The sequence below is a fragment of the Dendrobates tinctorius genome, unplaced genomic scaffold, assembly GCF_039654945.1.
Source record: "Dendrobates tinctorius isolate UK_male_01 unplaced genomic scaffold, ASM3965494v1 ptg000014l, whole genome shotgun sequence".
Taxonomy (NCBI): Eukaryota; Metazoa; Chordata; class Amphibia; order Anura; family Dendrobatidae; genus Dendrobates; species Dendrobates tinctorius.
The window spans coordinates 13,705,246-13,730,136 of record NW_027361682.1 but is presented as its reverse complement, the minus strand read 5'-3'; the positions used below and the strand labels follow the sequence as shown (position 1 = coordinate 13,730,136).

Sequence of the window (24,891 nt, the reverse complement as noted above, 5' to 3'; positions counted from 1 at the left end):
ATGTTATGTCTTCAAAAGAATGTATTAAGAGAAGATGTGCTATCCTGAGCGCTATCAGTAAATCACACTCCCTTATTATGCATTCTGAACTCTGCTGACGTTCTGTTAGCTCTCAGTACATCACATTTCCTTCTAATGCATGAAGAGTTCTGAGTGCAGATTTGAATCTGTAGACTATAGAGACCTGGCCAATTTTAAACTCGTTACCATTGGCCGGACCTGTAGATTTCCTTTGGGAGAGTATGGTATATTCAGATGTATAACTTAAAGTCAGAAAGGTTAAATAATTCATTATTGTCAGACCCTGCCATTGCTTTCAGCTCAGGATTTCCCATGCCAAGCCCGGTTTCCATGATGCAAAATGGACAAAATGTTTTACAGCTTATTTATAGAAATGCTGGGTACTGGAATCCATTCATCATTTCATTCAGCAGGGCTGGGCCTTTAAACCCTCAGATTATCCACTTTCTATGGCGCTGCATGCCTGGTCTATGACTCATTCCTAATAATCACAGAGGGTAACGTAATAACGGGGCACAGCGACGAGCCGTATCCTAGAGGAACTCAAGCTATTGTTGGCTTTTCTTTTGGTTGCTGGCAAAACTCGACTATGCACACTTGTTGGAAAAACTCGACTGTGCGTACTTGTTGGAAAAACTCGACTGTGCGTACTTGTTGGCAAAACTCGGCACTACGCACTTGTTGGAAAAACTAGACTGTGTGTACTTGTTGGCAAAACTCGACACTGCGTACTTGATGGCAAAACTTGACTATCCACATCTGTTGGTAAAACTCAACTATGCGCACCTTTTGGCAAATTCAACTGAGTGCACATCTTGGCCAAACTCGACTGAGAGCACTTGGTGGCAAATATCTTGCACTTGTACAGACAGCAAAGATTCATGATGTAGTCGTGACTGCACAAAGTTGTCAATGGGGGGGGTCCAGGTTCATACAGTGGGATGTACACACTCTTGCCAGTCGATCCCTTCACCGAAAAACTCTTTAAAGTGCCAAGCAACATAAGCCTAGCTAGAGTGGGTGTCTCTGTCCCAATCGCTGTGCTCCAAAACAGTGGCAACCACATGTCGTTTTAATTTCTGCACAGCTGTGCAACCCCTATGCCCCTTTAGCAGTACAAGCTCCTTACCTTTAGCAGCATAGACCCTGGCAATGCTCCTGGGCATCGATGAGTACATGGGCATAGAACAGGGGTACATTGTGATTAGGGAGAAAGGTAGAAACTAGCTCATCCTCTCCAATTGCTATTAAACCTCTAAAAAGGGGCATTTTCATCTTAAAGAGGTTCTGCAGCTGCTGTGGTGTGGGATCTCACAGGGTCGTTCTGTGATCGGAAAGGAAGAAAAGAGATTTATGTTCAACCATCCATGATAACATCAACATTAATACTGTTATTACAGTATATTGTGATTTTTGTGGCATTTCTGAGATTATTTAGTCGCCACCTCGCCACCCTCTTAGTGATATTTAGCAGCGTCTGGCTGCGACATGACATATTTTTGTCCTCCGCTCACAGTTTCTCCTTTCTTTATATGTGGGTGGGCGGTCTGGCCACTGTAGAATCCAGTGTCCTGGCCCATGAAATGCCCACTTTTTGCCTTTTCATAAACAATGCACCCATTGAGACTCGCCACCCTTGGTAGGAGCTGTAGGTGTCCTTTGGATAATTAGATAAAATGATGAATGTTGTGGAATATGCAAGGCCAGACAATGCCTCAGAAATATTTTGTAGATTTTTTTTGTATAGGTCTTGTGCTCCTTAAAGGGGGAGTATTACATCTTATTAAATGGTAATGTTATAACATATGTTGTACATATTTTCTTGCTGATTAAATTGAGGTGTGTTCTATCTTTAGGGAATAAAGGATGTGATCAAAAGTTATTGTCCTGCAAAGTCAGTTTGATTTGTAACTTGCAGTGCGTTCTTCACCACATTTCCAACAATAAATATGTTACATAGGAACACATGCAACAGCGACTCCATTCATATCATTTTATTGCTATTAATATTGTGTTAATATTAATATTGTGAACTCATACATCTAAATCACCAAAATTGCGCTTTGCATGTATGAGCTCATCTAAGTGGCAGGTCCTCCATGAAAAATAAGTTAAAATATACAGCCCTTTGCGAAGGTTTTATTCAAATGTGGAAAAAATGCAGCAAAATAAAAATAGTTTAAATAATAGAAGTGTTAGCAATTTATTTTTTATTAATTAATAAAATAGAAAGTGACTGAGCAAAAGAGAAATTTAAATCAAGTCAATATTTGATGATTGTCCTTTGCCTCCATAATTTCTTCTCGGCACTTGTCACTCATTTGTACACAGGTTATGAAGGAGCTCGGCAGTAGGCTGATGCAAACATCTTGGAGAACTGACCCCAGATCTTCTGTGGATGTCACTTGTGCAGATCCTTCTGTCTCTTCATATGACCCATACTGGATGATGTGAGATCGGGGCTCTGTGGGGCCGGGTCCTCACTTCCAGGTCTCCTCGCTCTTAAGGACATTGGCTGGATGTTTGGGGTCATTGTTCTGCTGCAGAAAAAATTTGGGGCCAATAAGTCGCCTCCCTGATGGTATTATATGATGGATAAGTATCTGCCTGTATTTCTCAGCATTTAGTTCACCAGTAATACCCTAAACCAAATCCCGAACTCTACCTCTACCTCTCTGGACCTGATATCACCTCCTTACTAACTAAAATCCCACAATGTCTGTGCGCTATTTCACCTAAAACTTAACATGGATAAAACAGAATTCATCATATTTCCACCGTCCAACTCAACTCCCCCCCCAACAGACCTATCCATCAAAGTCAATTGCTGCTCACTCTCCCCAGTCCCACAAGCTTGCTGCCTCGGGGTAGTCCTTGACTCTGTTCTCTTCTTTAAACCACATATCCAAGTCCTTTCCACTTCCTGCCAACTACAACTTAAAAATATCTCCCACATCCGCACATTCCTCAACCAAGAATCTGCAAAACCACTAGTGCATGCACTCATTGTGTCCTCCCACCTCGACTACTGCAACCTCCTGCTCTGTGGCCTCCCCTCTAACACTCTCGCACCCCTCCAATCTATTCGAAACTCTGCTGCCCGACTAATCCACTTATCCCTCCCCTATTCCACGGCCTCTGTCAATCCCTTCACTGGCTCCGCATTGCCCAGAGACTCAAAACCGTAATCATGACATACAATGCCATCCACAACCTGTGTCCTCCATATACCTGTGATCTAGTCCTCCTGGTATTTACCTGCACGCAACCTCCGATCCTCAGAAGATCTCTTTCTCTACTCTCCTCTTTTAACAATTGCATACAAGATTTTTCTGTGTATCCCCATTACTCTGGAATGCTCTACCTCAACATATCAAGACTCTCACCTACCATGGAAACCTTTAAAAGAAACCTGAAGAACCAACTTTTCAGACAAGCCTACAACCTAAAGTAACCCTCGCTCCACCAAACTGCTGCACGACCAGCTCTACCCTCACTTACTGTATCCTCACCCATCCCTTGCAGATCGTGAGCCCTCGCGGGCAGGGTCTTCTTTCATCCCATACCAGTCGGTGACTCGTTTTCAGGGTTGGACTGGCCCACCAGAGAATCCTCCGGTGGGCCCTGGCTTCTCCTTCAGAAGAGTTCATAGTGCAAACCTTGCAGTTGCTATGGGGCTTTTCAGTGGAGGAGAAAGGTGGGCCCTCAGAATCAAATCTTCTGGTGGGCCCAATGTTCTTCAGTCTGACACTGCTCGTTTTGTTCTAGATTATTGTACTTGTTTTTCGTTATGTATACCCCTTTTCACATGCAAAGCACCATGGAATATATGGTGCTATAATAATAATAACTCCCATTTCCTGAAATGCAGCACCAAACTTGCAGGATCCTCCACCAAGCTTCTCTACTGCCTGCAGACGCTCAATGTGCCACTCTCCAGCCCTGCTGAGAAAAAAATTGCCATTACAATTAATATTTAATGTTGTGACTCCTCAGTACAGACCAGCTGCCTCCACTCTTCTGCACCTAGTTCTCTGTTTTCGTGCATAATTGAGTCACTTGTCATTGTTTCCTTGTGGAAGCTATGAGTTTTTAACTGCACTTCTTCCATGAAGACCACTTCTGCCCAGACTCCTACTAACAGTAGATGGGGTGTACCTGGGATCTTCTGGTTGCTGACAGTTCTGATCTGTTGCCACTACTGGGCATCTGCTTTCATAAAGATGTTATCATGATGTGTCTTTCATCTGCTGCACTAAGTATCCTTTGCTGACCACTGCGTCTACGGTCAATGTTGCCCATTTCTTGGTGTCCTCCATACTGGAAAAACTTGCAGATACTTATCCATCATGTAATAACATCAGGATAATGATTCCAAACATAAAGTAAGGATTCTTTTTCAGGGTAAAGATGAACATGGTGTCCTGGAAGTGATGATCCGGCCCCAGGGAGCGCTGATCTCACATCTTCCATTCTGTCTGGGATTACATGAAGAGACAGAGGGATCTGCACAAGAGACATCCACAGAATGTTAGATGTTTGTAATATTTTTTCTTAAAATGTCCCCTTTGTCTCCCCTTAGGTCTATGTGTGGTGGCTGGAGCATCCATCTTTACCGTTCGACATATGGAATGGCATGGCGATATTGCCAGCTTTGGATATGCCTACATCCTTGCATGGGTAGCCTTCCCACTTGCCATCATCAGTGGCATCATCTACGTCATCTTGAGAAAACGGGAATAATGATTTATACACCATCTTGACTAGGAAAAACTCAATATAAAGTCTAATGGGGATCCTGAAAACAACAACAAAAAATTTAAATTGAAACCAAAAATTTCAAAAATGAAACCCTCCCTCACCGAAAAAGAGAGAGTGCGGTGAGGGTGGGCTCCTGTGTTAATTGAAGATGTAAATAGTATCTATGGTTTAAAAACCTATTTATAACACGTTTTACATATATGTACATAGTATTGTTTGCTAATTTTGACCTGTAGGCTAAAAAAAAAAAAAAAGAAAAATTGCTAATGTCTACTACAAAAACATTTCAATTTTTTTGGGAAATGGACAGCAACAATCCAAAAACATTTCAATTTGTGTGCCTTATGAAAAAAAAACCATGCCAATAGTCTTAATCCCTATTAGTGACTACCCCTTGCTTGTAAAAAAATAAATAAAATAAATTTGCCAATTTTGTTGTAAAAAACCCCACATAGCTTCCATGCCAGGTTCAAAATGGCCGACGCTAGAACTCTCGAGAGAGGCATTCGTAGCGCTAACGGCCTTTCTGATGTTTATTCCCCAGAGCTGTTAGGTGTCCATCGGGTCCGTACATAGAGAGAGGATGAGGACCTGACTTGGAACTTATCGAAGGGGTGAAAGCCGTAGCCCAGAGGTCAGTAAGCCCTAGCGGAATGGGCTATGAGGCTGGGCCAGCGACAGGGTCACATTTTCAAAATGCCATGTTACTACTGCACTGATACCAAAGTACTGTGGAAACTGTCAAGAACAATCAAAATTTTTGAATTTTTCAAATTTTTGGGGGCATTTTGAAGACAAAACGCAATGAAATGAAAAATTTTGAGGGGTAAAAAAATTTCTCTTTTTTTTACATTTTACCTTGACTGCGTTATTGTTTTCTATGGCATTTTTTTTTATTTTTGCATTGCGGCCGAGCTTGAATCGACCCTACACTGCCAGCGGAGCCTGCGAGTCTTTGCAGCGCCAGAAAGTGGGAGGGACTTTACCATCCGAGCGTGTGTTTGTATGTATATGTACCTGTCTCAAAGAAATTTAGGACGTGGAAAAAGGACAGTCTATGTATATTTTATTTTAACCAATGTGCATGTATTATACGTATAGAAATATAGCTATAAAACAAGGTAGCCAAAAATTTTACCGAACTTTACCAAATATTTTTGCTTCTAAAATAAATAAAATAAAAAAAATAATAGAGAATTTTAGATAATAGACTCCTGACTGAAATTAGGTTAGATTTACACCTTGTCTTTTTAACGTGGAAAAAAAAGTGGTGCTATGATAATTTTATTTTTGACCATTCCTACTACTTTAACCTTTGTAACTGCTGACCCAGTAACGTTCCTAGTTGTTTTCATTTTCCTTTTCAATTTTGTTATTTTTAGAATAAAATCATTGAAACTCTGTCTAGTTCTCTAAATTTCAGGTCTATGTGAATATTTAATAAAAAATGGCTGCTTAGACATCTTCTGAAGTGTTCACTGTGTCTTCTGTCATTTATATTTTACAGAATTAGTGCATGTAATACCCTCCCTCCAAAATAAATGCAGACCCCCAACCAGACCCTAACAAATACAAACTACATACCCTAGAACAAACGCTTAAAAAAATATGGATCCTCTAAAAACAGATCTGGACCAGACCTGTTAAATGTATGAAGACCTCAGACTTGACCCCTTAAACAAACACAGACCTCACACCAGACCTTCTAAATAACAATCCCAGACCAGACCTATGAAACTAAGAAAGAGCCCAGAACACGCTTCAATTTGAATTAAGACCCTAGACCACACCATCTTAACCCTTTCGCACCTGAGCCTGTTTTTGCCTTCGTGACCAGGCCAATTTTTTCAATTCTGACCAGTGTCACTTTATGAGGCCATAACTCTAGAACGCTTCAACGGATCCTGCTGATACTGACATTGTTTTCTCATGACATATTATACTTCAGGATAGTGGTAAAATTTCATAGATATGAACTGCGCTTATATGTTAAAAAAATCGAAATTTGGCAAAAATTTTGAAAATTTTGCAATTTTCAAACTTTTAATTTTTATGCCCTTAAATCAGAGAGTGATATCGCACAAAATAGTTAATAAATAACATTTCCCACATGTCTACTTTACATCTGCACAATTTTGGAAACATAATTTTTTTTTTTTGGAAGTTATAAGGGTTAAAAGTTGACCAGCGATTTCTCATTTTTACAACAAAATTTACAACACCATTTTTTTTAGGGACCACCTCACATTTGAAGTGAGTTTGGGGGCTCAATATGACAGAAAATACCCAAAAGTGACACCATTCTAAAAACTGCACCTCTCAATGTACTCAAAACCACATTCAAGAAGTTTATTAACCCTTCAGGTGCTTCACATGAATGAATGGAATGTGGAAGGAAAAAATAAACATTTAACTTTTTTTCACAAACATTTTACTTCAGAACCATTTTTTTTATTTTCACAAGTGTAAAAACAGAAAATGAACCACAAAATTTTTTGTGCAATTTCACCCAAATACGCCGATACCCCGTATGTGGGGCTAAACCACTGTTTGAGCACACGGCAGAGCTCAGAAAGGAAGGAGTGCCGTTTGACTTTTTCAATGCAGAATTGGCTGGAATTGAGATAGGACGCCATGTCGCATTTGGAGAGCCCCTAATGTGCCTAAACAGTGGAAACCCCCCACAAGTGACCCTATTTTGGAAACTAGACCCCTTAAAGAACTTATCTAGATGTGTCGTGAGCACTTTGAACCCCCAAGTGCTTCACAGAAGTTTATAACGTAGAGCCATGAAAATAAAAAATCATTTTTGTTCCACAAACATGATCTTTTAGCCCCCAATTTTTTATTTTCACAAGGGTAGCATGAGAAATTGGACCCCAAAAGTTGTTGTCCAATTTGTCCTGAGTACACTGGTACCCCATATGTGGAAGAAAACTACTGTTTGGGCACGCGGTGGGGATCGGAAGGGAAGTAGTGACGTTTTGGAATGCAGACTTTGATGGAATGGTCTGCGGGTGTCATGTCGCGTTTGCAGAGCCCCTGATGTGCCTAAACAGTGGAAATCCTCCACAAGTGACCCCTTTTTGGAAACTAGACCCCCCCAAGGAACTTATCTAGATGTGTGGTGAGCACTTTGAACCCCCAAGTGTTTCACTAAAGTTTATAATGTAGAGCCGTGAAAATAAAAAAATCATTTTTTTTCCACAAAAATGATCTTTTAGCTCCCAATTTTTATTTTCACAAGGGTAACAGGAGAAATTGGACCCTAAGAGTTGTTGTCCAATTTGTCCTGAGTACGCTGGTACCCCACATGTGGGGGGGGACCACTGTTTGGGCACACGGTGGGGCTCGGAAGGGAAGTAGTGACGTTCTGGAATGCAGACTTTGATGGAATGGTCTGCGGGCGTCATATTGCATTTACAGAGCCCCTGATGTACCTAGACAGTGGAAACACCCAATTCGAATTCCAACCCTAACCCCAACACACCCCTAACTCTAGCCCTAACCCTAGCCCTAACCCTAGCCCTAGCCCTACCTGCTTTTTTTTTCTTTACTTTTTTTTTTAATTTTGTGTTTTTTATTTTTTGTACTTTTGACTCATAGTAACGCCACTTCTCCTCTGATCTCACACTGGCAGATGATCAGAGGAGAAGCAGCGTTACTATGTGACAAGATCGCTGCCCGGCACATAGTAACGCCACTTCTCCTCTGATCTCACACTGACAGATGATCAGAGGAGAAGCAGCGTTACTGTGTGACAAGATCGCTGCCTGACACAGCTGTGCCAGGCAGCGATCAGCTGTGCCAGGCAGCGATCTAGTCACACTGTAACGCTGCTTCACCTCTGCTCATCTGTCAGCATGAGCTCAGAGGAGAAGTTGCGTTATAATGAGGGAGATCGCCGGGAAACAAGCAGCTTTCCCAGCGAGCTCTCTCATTGGCTGCTGTGACGCGACGTCATCAGGACCTGAACCAATCAGGTCTCGATGACGTCGGGGGTCCCAGCATGCATTGTGCACCGGGATCCCCGCGTTATAAGGCATGAGAGGGTCCCGGGGGGCACAAAACCGCCGACAGTAGATAAACGTCGGCGCTGCACAAAGCCCAGCAAGCGCCAACGTTTATCTACTGTGGGCGGTCGCGAAGAGGTTAACCCATACAGACCCCAGACCTTAAACAATGCATACCCCTGGCCATAGCACCTTAACCAATGCTTTTTCCAGACCATACCACCTTAACAAATGCAGACCACAGAGCATACCATCTTAATTCATACAGACACCCAGCCCTTAACCAATATAGACCCCCAGACCATACCGCCTTAACCAATGCAGACCTCAAACCATAGCACCTTACCCCATACAGACCCCAGACCAGATCCCTTGCATAAATACATAACCCAGACTGAATTCCCTAAACAAATACAGACCACAGGAGAGACTTCCTAATACACACCCCAATCCATATTGCCTGAACTAATAAAGTCCCTAAATCAACCCTTCTAAAGCCCCCGTTACACACTGTGATATCGCTAGCAATATCGCTGTAAAGTCACCAATTTTGTGACGCAGCAGCGATGTCGCTAGCGATATCGCTATGTCTGATACTTACCTCCGACCGGCTCCCCCGCTGATTATCGCTGATCGCGCGAGAAGGTCCTGGATCGTTTCTCGTCGGGCACTTCCTGCTGGGCTTCCTGTTGCGCCGACAAGAGACGCGTGGACGCGGGCGGGAGGACGTCAGGATCGCCGCGTCTGGCGACCCCCGACCCCAGCGATGTTGCTGTTGAGATCTGCCTGTGTGGCAGCTCACTAACGACCACTTAGCGATGCACCAGCGATCCATATCGTTGTCGGGATCGCTGATGCATCGCTATGTGTAATGGTACCCTAAGTTAACGTTGCAAATTTAATCTTTCAGCAGAATCATTAACATTTACACATTAAGGGAGAAAGATCTGTTTTACTTGGTACAAACAACAACTATTATCTTTATCATCAGCAACATAGAAGATTCAGGGAAGAAGTGATAAAGAAAACTTAGAGACAGTGGTGTAACTAGAGTCTGATGGGCCCCGATGCAAAATCTGGACCTGGGCCTCCTCCCTGCATCATATTGGTCAAATGTATGGGCCCGTGTAGCATTGTAGATGCTATAAAGACATATGTGTTGCCCCTTCCATATAATGATGTCCCCAATGCTGGTGCTTTCCTACACTAATGTCCCCCATTTCGGGCCTTCCAGTATTAATGCCTCTCATCCTGAACCCCTTCCTGGTATACTGTAATGTTCCCATCTTGACCCCTTCATATAACAATGTCCCCCATCCTGGGCTCCCTCCAATAATAATGTCCCCCATCCTTGTCCCTTTCTGGAATAATGCCTCCCATCCAGGTCACTTCCATGTGCCGCCTGTGAAAGGCATACTGATGTTAGCTGCCAGCCTCTGATTGGCCAGTGCCGTGTACTGCAATGCACAGAGCCAGTGAATCTCTGCATCGCAATACATTTCAGTTTAATGTCCTTGGACGCATATCCTGCTGAATTAGACACTGGGGTCGGTAGGCCCTCCTCCCGCCTGGGTCCTGTTGCGCTCGCACCCTCCGCAGCCGCAATCATTCTGCCCCTGCTGAGAGTTTATACAGTACAAGCCAAACAGACTGATGGTTTACACAGTGCCATTTGCTCTTTGCTGAACACAGTCTTTTCATGATAAGCCTGCAGCCGCGAGACATGCAGCTGCCGGGACTTGAACATATTTTTCGACTACTCTGAAGACACTCGGTTAGCACCCGGGCATGCTCAGATAACACCTTATTTGAGCATGTTCTCTCATCACTACTCTTTACGAATCAGGAGTGTCTGACTCCAGCACATTTCCTCTAGTCTGACGCAAACAACAATCTGTGGTCTCACAAATAGCTGATAAATGTCATTAATCCATTAGACCACTGCTGGGCATTTTCCTGGGAGCAAGTGGGTGGGGCTTAGTGCATGGGTGGGCAGGGCTTAGCACATAGTTGGGCGGGGTTGCACTCAACAGAGCTCACTCAGTATCTGTGAATGCTGCCAGCTCTCCCTGCAGACCCGTCTCTCTCCTATCTGAATGTATATGCATGTACACACACTGCTATATACCCTGTGTAATGTACAGTATACTGTATATACCCTGCTGTATTATCTGTATAATGTGAAAATATTCGGATCTCTTACTAATATACATAGTGAGTACACCAGCTTCCCCAATCATAGAACTCAGGATGCAATGCTGCTGGAGATAAATTACAGTTCTGCGCACCTCGAAATAGTATTACAATGACCAGATATAAAGTATACAAAAAATGTTGCGGTATTAGTATAATGAAGACAACTGCTTAAAGGCAATGCCATACACCTAAGAGAATTGCTTAAAGGCAATGCCATACACCAAAGACAACTGCTTAAAGGCAATGCCATGCACCAAGGACAAGTGCGAAACAGGCCATGACACAAACCAAAGACTAAATTAATCTGTTGGCTATATCCACAGGACAATTACTATTGATCGTTTATGATATGGACACACGCTGAACTTTACTTACTATCTCTCACCTTAGTATGCCATTTATATTCTGTTCTATTTAGCAACTTACCGTATATACTCGGGTATAAGCCGACCCGAGTATAAGCCGAGACAGCATCTCCATGGTTTTGCCCTCCAGCAGCTCTTCCGGCGCATTCACGTGGCGCCGCTCATTAAGGTAATGAATATGTGCTCCACGCCTAAGGCAGTGGAAATGCGTGCATATTCATTACCTTAATGAGCGGCGCCACGTGATCGCGCCGGAAGAACTGCTGGAAGCCGGAAGCATGGAGATACTGCGAAGACACCGGGACCACCGAGACGCTGCTGGGTGAGTAGGATGTCTTCTGGAAGCCGGCAACTGTCACTGTGCGCTGCTATAAGAGAAATTAATATTCATTTCTCTTTATTACAACCGCCGGCTCCTGCCTCTGTGATCCGCCGCTCCGTCGCTCCCCCTCCCCTGCCGGCTTTCCGGACAATTGACTTGTGTATAAGCCGAGGGGGGCGATTTCAGCACAAAAAAATGTGCTGAAAAACTTGGCTTATACACGAATATATACGGTAATTTTTATTATTTATTCAGTGTTACAAATATCAAAGACTGAGTGTCACTTCCAAACAGAGAACAGGTGTGAAGGTTCATATTAAGTGTAGCCATCTACATTTATATCTAACAAATAAAGTTGCACTCTGTAACGCTATAGCATGCAAATATGAAATACAGTCATAGCGAAAAGTGTTGGCACCCTTGAAATGTTTCCAGATAATGAAGCATTTCTCCCATTAAATTATTGCAGTTACACATGTTTTGTTATATACATGGTTATTTCCTTTGCGTGTATTGGAACAACACAAAAAATAGAGAAAAAAGGCAAATTGGACATCATTTCACACTAAACCCCAAAAATGGGCAGGACAAATTGTTGGCACCCTCACCTTATGTATTTGGTTGCACACCCTTTGGAATAAATAACTGCAATCAATCGCTTCCCATACCTCTCAACTGGAATTTTGGAGCGCTCTTTTATTGCAAACTGTTCCAGGTCGCTCATATTTGAAGGCGCCTTCTCCCACCAGCAATTTTAAGATCTCTCTACAGGTGTTCAATGGGATTTAGATCTGGACTCATTGCTGGCCACTTCAGAACTCTCCAGCGCCTTGTTTCCATCCATTTCTGGGTGCTTCTCGAATTATGTTTGGGATCATTGTGCTGCTTGAAGACCTATGGCCTAGGACGCAAACCCAGCGTTCTGACAGTGGGCAGTAGGTTGTGACCCAAAATCCTTTGGTAATTTTACAGATTTCATGATGTCTTACACACAGTCAAGTCACCCAGTGGCAGCAAAACAACCTCAAAACATCTTTGAACCGCCACAATATTTGACTGTAGATAGTGTGTTCTTTTCTTTGTAGGCCTTATTCCATTTTCGGTAAAGAGTAGAATGATGTGCTTTACCAAAAAGCTCTATCTTGGTCTCATCTGTCCTTAAGACACTTTCCCAGAAGGATTTTCCCTTACGTCCCTTAATCATACACATTTGGCAAACTGCAGTCTAGCTTTTTTTTTTTCTCTGTGTCAGCAGGGGGCACCTCGTTAATTTCCTTCCATTGCGTTTCATTTCATTCAAATGTCGATGGATAGTTTGCGCTAACACTGATGCACCCTGAGCCTGAAGGACAGCTTGAATTTCTTTGGAACTTGATTGGGGCAGCTTATCCATCATCCAGACTATCCTGCGTTGCAACCTTTCATCAATTTTTCTCTCCACATCCTGGGAGATTAGCTACAGTACCATGGGTTGTAAACTTCTTGATTGTGTTGTGTACCATGAACAAAGGAACATCCAGATCTCTGGAAATGGACTTGTAACCTTGAGAGACACAATGCAAAGATTGAGTCAAATTATCCCCTTTTTATCTGGTTTCAAGTGATTTTCATATTGCCCACACCTGTCACTTGCCACAGTTGAGTTTGAGCGAGCATTACATGCTTGAATCAAAGTTGTTTACCCACTATTTTTGGAAAGCGCCAACAATTTTGTCCAGCCCATCGTTGCAGTTTAATGAGCTTTCATTATACTCACCTGCGGGGCGTTCCAGTGTGAGGGGCATCACTGGTCTTGCTGCGCCTGCTCACTGCAGTACTTTGCTCTGCCCTCATCAGGACAGGGAAGTGAAGTGCCTGCGCAGTAGCTTGATTCTGGGGCATTTGTGAGGATAGTGACACCCCTCGGGCCGGACTGCCTCACAGGTGAGTATAATACAAGTTATTTTTGTTATCTTGCAGGTCGGGTTGAGGGCATTTATACAGCATTATAGAATGCTGTATATCAGCCCTGAAAGGAGGTGTACATACAGGCTCGGTCTGGCCTGGCGGGGTACCGGGTAAATGCCTGGTGGGCCCGAGGTTCGCTGGGGCCCTTTAAAAATGCTGCCCCTTTAAATGCGTTGGCCCTTTAAAAGCGCGTCCCATGATTTTCAGGGATGCGCGTGCACATACCATAGCGCTCTGAGGCTCTGAGCAGCGTCGGGCAACTCCCTGGCTGGCTTTAGCTCCGGCTCCACTGACTGATGACTCACCCAGCCCCAGGACCTTGCCGCATGACGTCGCTGTTCTTGATGGGTGGCGACACGCCCCGCGCTCTTCTTTCCGGCTCTGTAGCTGGCTGCTGGTTGGCTAATAGCGTAGCAGCCAGTGTGTGAGACACAGACAAGAGGACGCCGCCGAGCTCTGCTCTCCCTGCTGCTCCCGCTCCTACTCTGCTAGTCTTTCTCTGTACTGCCCTCCAGTCTGGTGAGTAGAGTGGGTCTGTGTGTCACACGTCCTCTTCCTGTCAGTCCGACTCCGTGATCCGGACTCCTGACTCCAGTCCTAAGAGTCAGGCAGCTCTGCCGGCTCCCGACTCCTGCAGTCTCTGCTGTGTGGTGGTGTGCATGCTCTCCGCCGGGCTCCCTCTGTTGGACTCCTCCTGCCCTGCGGCCAGCCCTGTGTAGAGCTGGATAGCCTGGGGTGGTGAGCTGCTCTGCTATCTCTGCACCCTCGCTGATGGGGCCCCAATGAGAGGAAAAATAGGTTTCCTTTGGGGCCCCAGAAACCTATTTTTCCTCTCATTGGGGCCCCATCAGGTAGCCGGCATTTCCAAGGAGGATGGTGAGATTACATATACTATTGCACACTGCGCAGGCGACTACAGTGGGGGCCCCCAAACTGGGGGGCCCCACGGTGGTCACCTATACAGTGTGTATTAGTATATCTCACCATCCTTCCTGGAAGCTGTGTCGGCTACCTGATGGGGCCACAATGAGAGAAAAAATAGGTTTCTGGGGCCCTACGGAGGTCGCCTACGCAGTGTGTAATAGTATATCTCACCACCCTCCCTGGAAGCTGTGCCAGATACCTGATTGGGCCACAATGAAAGGAAAAATAGGTTTCTGGGGCCCCACGGTGGTCGCCTATGCCGTGTGTAATATTATATCTCACCACCCTCCCTGGAAGCTGTGCTGGCTACCTGATGGGGCCACAATGAGAGGAAAAATAGGTTTCTGGGGCCCCACGGTGGTCGCCTACGCAGTGTGTAATAGTATATCTCACCACCCTCCCTGGAAGCTGTGCCGGCTACCAGATGGGGCAACAATGAGAGAAAAAATTGGTTTCTGGGGCCCCACACCACGGTGGTCGCCTATGCTGTGTAATAGTATCTCACCATTCTCCCTGGAAGTGTCGGCTACCTGATGGGGCCACAATGAGAGGAAAAATAGGTTTCTGGGGCCCCACAGTGGTTGCCTATGCAGTGTGTAATAGTATATCTCACCACCCTCCCTGGAAGCTGTGCCAGCTACCTGATGGGGCCACAATGAGAGGAAAAATATGTTTCTGGGGCCCCACGGTGGTCATCTACGCAGTGTGATAGTATATCTAGGAGGTTTGCAGTGCTGTATACCATGGGGGGCAATGCTGTGTAACATGGGGGGCAGTGCTGTATACCATGGGGCAGTGCTGTATACCATGGGGCTGTGCTGTATACCATGTGGGGCTGTGCTGTATACCATGTGGGGCTGTGCTGTATACCATGTGGGGCTGTGCTGTATACCATGTGGGGCTGTGCTGTATACCATGTGGGGCTGTGCTGTATACCATGTGGGGCTGTGCTGTATACCATGTGGGGCTGTGCTGTATACCATGTGGGGCTGTGCTGTATACCATGTGGGGCTGTGCTGTATACCATGTGGGGCTGTGCTGTATACCATGGTGCTGTGCTATATACCATATGGGGCTGTGTTATATACTTTGTGGCTGTGCTATATACTATGTGGCTGTGTTATATACCATGGGGGGTACATTATACATTATATTCTATGGGGGATGCTGATTTATATATGGGGGGGCTACATTATATTCTATGGGGAGGTGGGCTGTATTCTATTCTATTCGGGGCTACATTATATTCTATGGCTGTATTATATTTATTTTTTTCTATGGGGGGTGATCGCATCATACTCTATGAGGGGGCTACATTATACTATATGAGGAGGCTACATTGTATTCTATGGGGGGCTGCATTATATTCTATGTGGGGGCTAGATTATATTGTATGGGGGCTCTATTATACTTTATGAGGGGGCTACATTATATTCTATTGGGGCTGCATTACACTATATGAGGAGGGCTACATTGTATTCTATGGAGGGGCTACATTATACTATATAAGGGGCTGCCATATATTCTATGGAGGGGCTGCATTATATTCTATGGGGGTTATATTATATTATGTGGGGTGGCTACATTATGCTCTAAGGGGTGGCTGCATTATACTGTAAGAGTGGGGCTGCATTATATTCTATGGGGGTTACATTATATTGTATGGCGGAGCTGCATTATACTCTGTGGGGTGGCTGAATTATGCTCTATGGGGTGGCTGCATTATACTATATGTGGGCTGCATTATACTGTATCAAGGACTATGGGGAATACATTATACTATATGAAGAACTATGGGGTGCTTTATACTATGGGAAGTGAATTATACTACATGGATGTCTGGCGGTGTATTATACTGTATGGAGGACTATGGGGAGTGTATTATACTATATGAAGGACTATGGGGCACATTATATTATATGGAGGACTATGGGAGTGTATTTCACTATATGGAGGACTATGGGGCAGATTATATTATATGGAGGACTATGGGGCACATTATATTATATGGAGGACTATGGGGTGTAAACTGTAGATGTGCTGCTGATAGCATGATACTGTATGGGGACAGATTGATCCATTAGTGATTGTTCTGTCCCCATCATTCTTTCTCACACAGTGGAAAGAGGCCGGGAAACAAGTGTTGAACGACTTCAATATTGTCGATCACACTCATTTAGCAGCCTTAACTCAGCGCATGTAAATACAATTGAAATGCTTCTGTTTGATGTGCAATATGTTAGCATTTGGGGCCCCATTTTAAACTTTGCCTAGGGCCCCACTTTGCCTAAAACCGGCCCTGCTCATACACATGACATGATGCAGCATCACAGATCACAATCTCTGCCAGTGCCTCCAACATAAGATACACACACACCACACTCTTATATGGCCTAATATGTCATATGAGGCCTGTATACCGACCGTACAGACAGCACTATCATCCTCCTGTATGCCGTACATAGGCAGAGAGTACGGTCTGTACAGTATCTAAGAGGGCGACAGTCTGTATGTCTTATAGGGGGCCTAATAGGAGGCTGACAGTCTGTATGTCTCATAGGAGGCCTAATAGGAGGCAGACAGGCTGTATGTCATATACCAGGCCAATATGCCGTACATACTGCAATATCGGCATCCTATATACTGTACATACCACATTCTCAGCCTCTTATAGAAAGTATCTATTATAGGAGACAGAGAGTGCGGTCTGTATGTGATATAGGATGTCAAGAGTACAGTCTGCATGATATATAGGAGGCTGAGAGTGTGATCTGTACGATATATAGGATGCCAAGAGTACAGTCTGTACAATATATAGGAGGCTGAGAGTGCGGTCTGTACGATATATAGGAGGCTGAGAGTGCAGTCTGTACGATATATAGGAGGCTGAGAGTGCAGTCTGTATGATATATAGGAGGCTGAGAGTGCGATCTGTATGATATATAGGAGGCTGAGAGTGCGGTCTGTATGATATATAGGAGGCTGAGAGTGCGATCTGTATGATATATAGGAGGCTGAGAGTGCGGTCTGTACGATATATAGGAGGCTGAGAGTGCGGTCTGTACGATATATAGGAGGCTGAGAGTGCGGTCTGTATGATATATAGGAGGCTGAGAGTGCGATCTGTATGATATATAGGAGGCTGAGAGTGCGGTCTGTACGATATATAGGAGGCTGAGAGTGCCATCTGTATGATATATAGGAGGCTGAGAGTGCCGTCTGTACGATATATAGGAGGCTGAGAGTGCGGTCTGTACGTTATATAGGAGGCTGAGAGTGCCATCTGTATGATATATAGGAGGCTGAGAGCGCGGTCTGTACGATATATAGGAGGCTGAGAGCGCGGTCTGTACGATATATAGGAGGCTGAGAGTGCGGTCTGTACGATATATAGGAGGCTGAGAGTGCGGTCTGTACGATATATAGGAGGCTGAGAGTGCGGTCTGTACGATATATAGGAGGCTGAGAGTGCGGTCTGTACGATATATAGGAGGCTGAGAGTGCGGTCTGTACGATATATAGGAGGCTGAGAGTGCGGTCTGTACGATATATAGGAGGCTGAGAGTGCGGTCTGTACGATATATAGGAGGCTGAGAGTGCGGTCTGTACGATATATAGGAGGCTGAGAGTGCGGTCTGTACGATATATAGGAGGCTGAGAGTGCGGTCTGTACGATATATAGGAGGCTGAGAGTGCGGTCTGTACGATATATAGGAGGCTGAGAGTGCGGTCTGTACGATATATAGGAGGCTGAGAGTGCGGTCTGTACGATATATAGGAGGCTGAGAGTGCGGTCTGTACGATATATAGGAGGCTGAGAATGCGGTCTGTACGATATATAGGAGGCTGAGAGTGCGGTCTGTACGATATATAGGAGGCTGAGAGTGCGGTCTGTACGATATATAGGAGGCTGAGAGTGCGGTCTGTACGATATATAGGAGGCTGAGAGTGCGGTCTGTACGATATATAGGAGGCTGAGAGTGCGGTCTGTATGATATATAGGAGGCTGAGAGTGCAGTCTGTACGATATATAGGAGGCTGAGAGTGTGGTCTGTATGATATAGAGGAGGCTGAGAGTGCCATCTGTATGATATATAGGAGGCTGAGAGTGCGGTCTGTATGATATATAGGAGGCTGAGAGTACAGTCTCTACGATATACAGGAGGCTGAGATTGCGATCTGTACGATATATAGGAGGCTGAGAGTACAGTCTCTACGATATACAGGAGGCTGAGAGTGCGGTCTGTATGATATATAGGAGGCTGAGAGTACAGTCTGTATGATATAGAGGAGGCTGAGAGTGCGGTCTTTACGATATATAGGAGGCTGAGAGTACAGTCTCTACGATATATAGGAGGCTGAGAGTGCGATCTGTACGATATATAGGAGGCTGAGTGTGGTCTGTACGATGTATAGGAGGCTGAGAGTGCCATCTGTACGATATATATGAGGCTGAGAGTGCGATCTGTATGATATATAGGAGGCTGAGTGTTATGATGAGTCACCGAAGGAGGAAAAAACAAAATACCAGCTAAGTCCAGAAAAACCAGAGAGGTTGGCAGCTATCGGATTGCAGACCCCTGAACCTATCCACAACAACTAGCAGTAGCCGTGGGGGGTTCCTACGGTGCCCTAGACCCCTCGATCAAGCCGGAGAACTACATAGCCTAAAGACAGAAAAGGGAAAAACTAAACTGCCCCAGACCAGACCCCAAAGCAATAGGCAGCCCCCAACATATAATGACGGTGAAGCAAGATGAAAACACTAACACAGATAGAAAGATAGGTTGAGCAAATGATGGGGCCCAAGCTAACTACATAGGAAAGGATAGGAAAGCTGCTGTCTGCCATCCGCAAAACCCCTATCAAAATGAGCCAACCGACTGATAGGAAAAACAGGCCCTGAAGACGCTAGGCTTCAAAAGACTATATCAGCACTCAGTCATATTCTGAAGACAGAGCAAAAGATCAACCGATCAGAGACAAAAACGGAATTCAGCTCACCCCCGGCCGGGGATGGCAGAACTCCCAAAAAACAAGGCAAAACAAAAACAAAACTGAAGTGTACAAAGCAGAGCAGAAAAACTTAGCTTTGAGATGCAGGAATCAGACTGGTCTCCAAGAATCCAGCAGGAAAATCACCAGCCAGGAAGAAGGGCGTCAGCAGCCTTATATCCAGTCTAAAAATTCCAGCCACCCAGTCATAATCTAGCTGCCCATGTGTTTGGTAATCAGCCTCACTACCTTCCTTCACCAGAGGAGGGAGTTCATCAGACCTCAATGGTGAAGGGAAAAATGAACTCACAACAGCTGAGAGTGCGGTCTGTACGATATATAGGAGGCTGAGAGTGCCATCTGTATGATATATAGGAGGCTGAGAGTGCGGTCTGTATGATATATAGGAGGCTGAAAGTGCCATCTGTACGATATATAGGAGGCTGAGAGCGCGATCTGTACGATATATAGGAGGCTGAGAGTGCAGTCTGTACGATATATAGGAGGCTGACAGTGTGGTCTGTATGATATATAGGAGGCTGAGAGTGCCGTCTGTACGATATATAGGAGGCTGAGATTGCAGTATGTACGATATATAGGAGGCTGAGAGTGTGGTGTGTACGATATATAGGAGGCTGAGAGTGGGGTCTGTATGATATATAGGAGGCTGAGTGCGGTCTGTACTATATATAGGAGGCTGAGAGTGTGATCTGTATGATATATCGGAGGCTGAGAGTGAGGTCTGTACAATATATAGGAGGCTGAGAGTGCGATCTGTATGATATATAGGAGGCTGAGAGTGCAGTCTATACGATATATAGGAGGCTGAGAGTGCGATCTGTACGATATATAGGAGGCTGAGAGTGCGGTCTGTACGATATATAGGAGGCTGAGTGCGGTCTGTACGATATATAGGAGGCTGAGTGCGGTCTGTACGATATATAGGAGGCTGAGTGCGGTCTGTACGATATATAGGAGGCTGAGTGCGGTCTGTACGATATATAGGAGGCTGAGTGCGGTCTGTACGATATATAGGAGGCTGAGAGTACGGTCTGTACGATATATAGGAGGCTGAGAGTGCGATCTGTATGATATATAGGAGGCTGAGAGTGCAGTCTATACGATATATAGGAGGCTGACAGTGTGGTCTGTATGATATATAGGAGGCTGAGAGTGTGGTCTGTATGATATATAGGAGGCTGACAGTGTGGTTTGTATGATATATAGGAGGCTGAGAGTGCGGTCTGTACAATATATAGGAGGCTGAGAGTGCGGTCTGTACAATATATAGGAGGCTGAGAGTGCGATCTGTACGATATATAGGAGGCTGAGAGTGCGGTCTGTACGATATATAGGAGGCTGAGAGTGCCATCTGTATGATATATAGGAGGCTGAGACTACAGTCTGTATGATATATAGGAGGCTGAGAGTGCGGTCTTTACGATATATAGGAGGCTGAGAGTACAGTCTCTACGATATATAGGAGGCTGAGAGTGCGATCTGTACGATATATAGGAGGCTGAGTGTGGTCTGTACGATGTATAGGAGGCTGAGAGTGCCATCTGTACGATATATATGAGGCTGAGAGTGCGATCTGTATGATATATAGGAGGCTGAGTGTTATGATGAGTCACCGAAGGAGGAAAAAACAAAATACCAGCTAAGTCCAGAAAAACCAGAGAGGTTGGCAGCTATCGGATTGCAGACCCCTGAACCTATCCACAACAACTAGCAGTAGCCGTGGGGGGTTCCTACGGTGCCCTAGACCCCTCGATCAAGCCGGAGAACTACATAGCCTAAAGACAGAAAGGGGAAAACTAAGCTGCCCCAGACCAGACCCCAAAGCAATAGGCAGCCCCCAACATATAATGACGGTGAAGCAAGATGAAAACACTAACACAGATAGAAAGATAGGTTGAGCAAATGATGGGGCCCAAGCTAACTACATAGGACAGGATAGGAAAGCTGCTGTCTGCCATCCGCAAAACCCCTATCAAAATGAGCCAACCGACTGATAGGAAAAACAGGCCCTGAAGACGCTAGGCTTCAAAAGACTATATCAGCACTCAGTCATATTCTGAAGACAGAGCAAAAGATCAACAGATCAGAGACAAAAACGGAATTCAGCTCACCCCCGGCCGGGGATGGCAGAACTCCCAAAAAACAAGGCAAAACAAAAACAAAACTGAAGTGTACAAAGCAGAGCAGAAAAACTTAGCTTTGAGATGCAGGAATCAGACTGGTCTCCAAGAATCCAGCAGGAAAATCACCAGCCAGGAAGAAGGGCGTCAGCAGCCTTATATCCAGTCTAAAAATTCCAGCCACCCAGTCATAATCTAGCTGCCCATGTGTTTGGTAATCAGCCTCACTACCTTCCTTCACCAGAGGAGGGAGTTCATCAGACCTCAATGGTGAAGGGAAAAATGAACTCACAACAGCTGAGAGTGCGGTCTGTACGATATATAGGAGGCTGAGAGTGCCATCTGTATGATATATAGGAGGCTGAGAGCGCGGTCTGCATGATATATAGGAGGCTGAGAGCGCGATCTGTACGATATATAGGAGGCTGAGAGCGCGATCTGTACGATATATAGGAGGCTGAGAGTCCGGTCTGTACGATATATAGGAGGCTGAGAGTGCGGTCTGTACGATATATAGGAGGCTGAGAGTGCCATCTGTATGATATATAGGAGGCTGAGAGCGCGGTCTGCATGATATATAGGAGGCTGAGAGCGCGATCTGTACGATATATAGGAGGCTGAGAGCGCGATCTGTACGATATATAGGAGGCTGAGAGTGCGGTCTGTACGATATATAGGAGGCTGAGAGTACAGTCTGTACGATATATAGGAGGCTGAGAGTACAGTCTGTACGATATATAGGAGGCTGAGAGTACAGTCTGTACGATATATAGGAGGCTGAGAGTACAGTCTGTACGATATATAGGAGGCTGAGAGTACAGTCTGTACGATATATAGGAGGCTGAGAGTACAGTCTGTACGATATATAGGAGGCTGAGAGTACAGTCTGTACGATATATAGGAGGCTGAGAGTGCGATCTGTACGATATATAGGAGGCTGAGAGTGCGGTCTGTACGATATATATGAGGCTGAGAGTGTGGTCTGTATGATATATAGGAGGCTGAGAGTGCGGTCTGTATGATATATAGGAGGCTGAGAGTGCGGTCTGTACGATATATAGGAGGTTGAGAGTGCGGTCTGTACGATATATAGGAGGTTGAGAGTGCGATCTGTACGATATATAGGAGGCTGAGAGTGCGGTCTGTATGATATATAGGAGGCTGAGAGTGTGGTCTGTATGATATATAGGAGGCTGAGAGTGTGGTCTGTATGATATATAGCAGGCTGAGAGTGCGGTCTATACGATATATAGGAGGCTGAGAGTGTGGTCTGTATGATATATAGGAAGCTGAGAGTGCGGTCTGTATGATATATAGGAGGCTGAGAGTGCGGTCTGTACGATATATAGGAGGCTGAGAGTGCGGTCTGTATGATATATAGGAGGCAGGGGTGGATTAAGGGTAGCCAGGGCCCGGGGCAGTTCAGACTCTGTGGGCCCCCCTCGTCACGTGACGGGGGTCACGAATCGTAGAGCCACACTCTACATAGAGAATAATGGGGCATCCAGCACCGACCTCCACCCGCAGAGCCACACTCTACATAGAGAATAATGGAGCCTCCAGCACTGACCTCCCCCCGCAGAGCCGCACTCCACATAGAGAATAATGGAGCCTCCAGCTCCTACCTCCACCCGCAGAGCCGCACTCCACATAGAGGATAATGGAGCCTCCAGCACTGACCTCCCCCCGCAGAGCCGCACTCCACATAGAGAATAATGGAGCCTCCAGCTCCTACCTCCACCCGCAGAGCCGCACTCCACATAGAGGATAATGGAGCCTCCAGCACCGACCTCCACCCGCAGAGCCGCACTCCACATAGAGAATAATGGAGCCTCCGGCACCGACCTCCACCCGCAGAGCCACACTCCACATAGAGAATAATGGAGCCTCCGGCACCTACCTCCACCCGCAGAGCCGCACTCCACATCGAGAATAATGGAGCCTCCAGCAACGACCTCCACCCGCAGAGCCGCACTCCACATAGAGAATAATGGAGCCTCCAGCACCGACCTCCACCCGCAGAGCCGCACTCCACATAGAGAATAATGGAGCCTCCAGCACCGACCTCCACCCGCAGAGCCGCACTCCACATAGAGAATAATGGAGCCTCCAGCACCCACCTCCACCCGCAGAGCCGCACTCCACATAGAGAATAATGGAGCCTCCGGCACCGACCTTCACCCGCAGAGCCGCACTCCACATAGAGAATAATGGGGCCTCCGGCACCTACCTCCACCCGCAGAGCCGCACTCCACATAGAGAATAATGGAGCCTCCGGCACCGACCTCCACCCGCAGAGCCACACTCCACATAGAGAATAATGGAGCCTCCGGCACCTACCTCCACCCGCAGAGCCGCACTCCACATAGAGAATAATGGAGCCTCCAGCACCGACCTCCACCCGCAGAGCCGCACTCCACATAGAGAATAATGGAGCCTCCAGCACCGACCTCCACCCGCAGAGCCGCACTCCACATAGAGAATAATGGAGCCTCCAGCACCGACCTCCACCCGCAGAGCCGCACTCCACATAGAGAATAATGGGGCCTCCAGCACCGACCTCCACCCGCAGAGCCGCACTCCACATAGAGAATAATGGGGCCTCCAGCACCGACCTCCACCCGCAGAGCCGCACTCCACATAGAGAATAATGGGGCCTCCAGCACCGACCTCCACCCGCAGAGCCGCACTCCACATAGAGAATAATGGAGCCTCCAGCACCGACCTCCACCCGCAGAGCCGCACTCCACATAGAGAATAATGGAGCCTCCAGCACTGACCTCCACCCGCAGAGCCGCACTCCACATAGAGAATAATGGAGCCTCCAGCACTGACCTCCACCCGCACTCCACATAGAGAATAATGGAGCCTCCAGCACTGACCTCCACCCGCAGAGCCCCACTCCACATAGAGAATAATGGAGCCTCCAGCACCGACCTCCACCCGCAGAGCCGCACTCCACATAGAGAATAATGGGGCCTCCAGCACCGACCTCCACCCGCAGAGCCGCACTCCACATAGAGAATAATGGGGCCTCCAGCACCGACCTCCACCCGCAGAGCCACACTCCACATAGAGAATAATGGAGCCTCCAGCACCGACCTCCACCCGCAGAGCCCCACTCCACATAGAGAATAATGGAGCCTCCAGCACCGACCTCCACCCGCAGAGCCACGCTCCACATAGAGAATAATGGAGACTCCAGC

At 46.1% G+C, this 24,891-nt stretch overlaps 1 protein-coding gene across 1 annotated transcript in view; it reads left to right on the top strand.

Moving 5' to 3' along the window:
* PMP22 (peripheral myelin protein 22) overlaps window positions 1-6,249 on the top strand; it is a 33,380-nt gene extending 27,131 nt beyond the window's left edge. The window contains exon 5 of the mRNA XM_073559626.1: window positions 4,604-6,249. Within this exon, the coding sequence (XP_073415727.1) occupies window positions 4,604-4,764 (161 nt within the window). The 3' untranslated portion in view covers window positions 4,765-6,249. The remainder of the gene's footprint in view (window positions 1-4,603) is intronic.
* The last annotated feature ends 18,642 nt before the right edge of the window (window positions 6,250-24,891 follow it).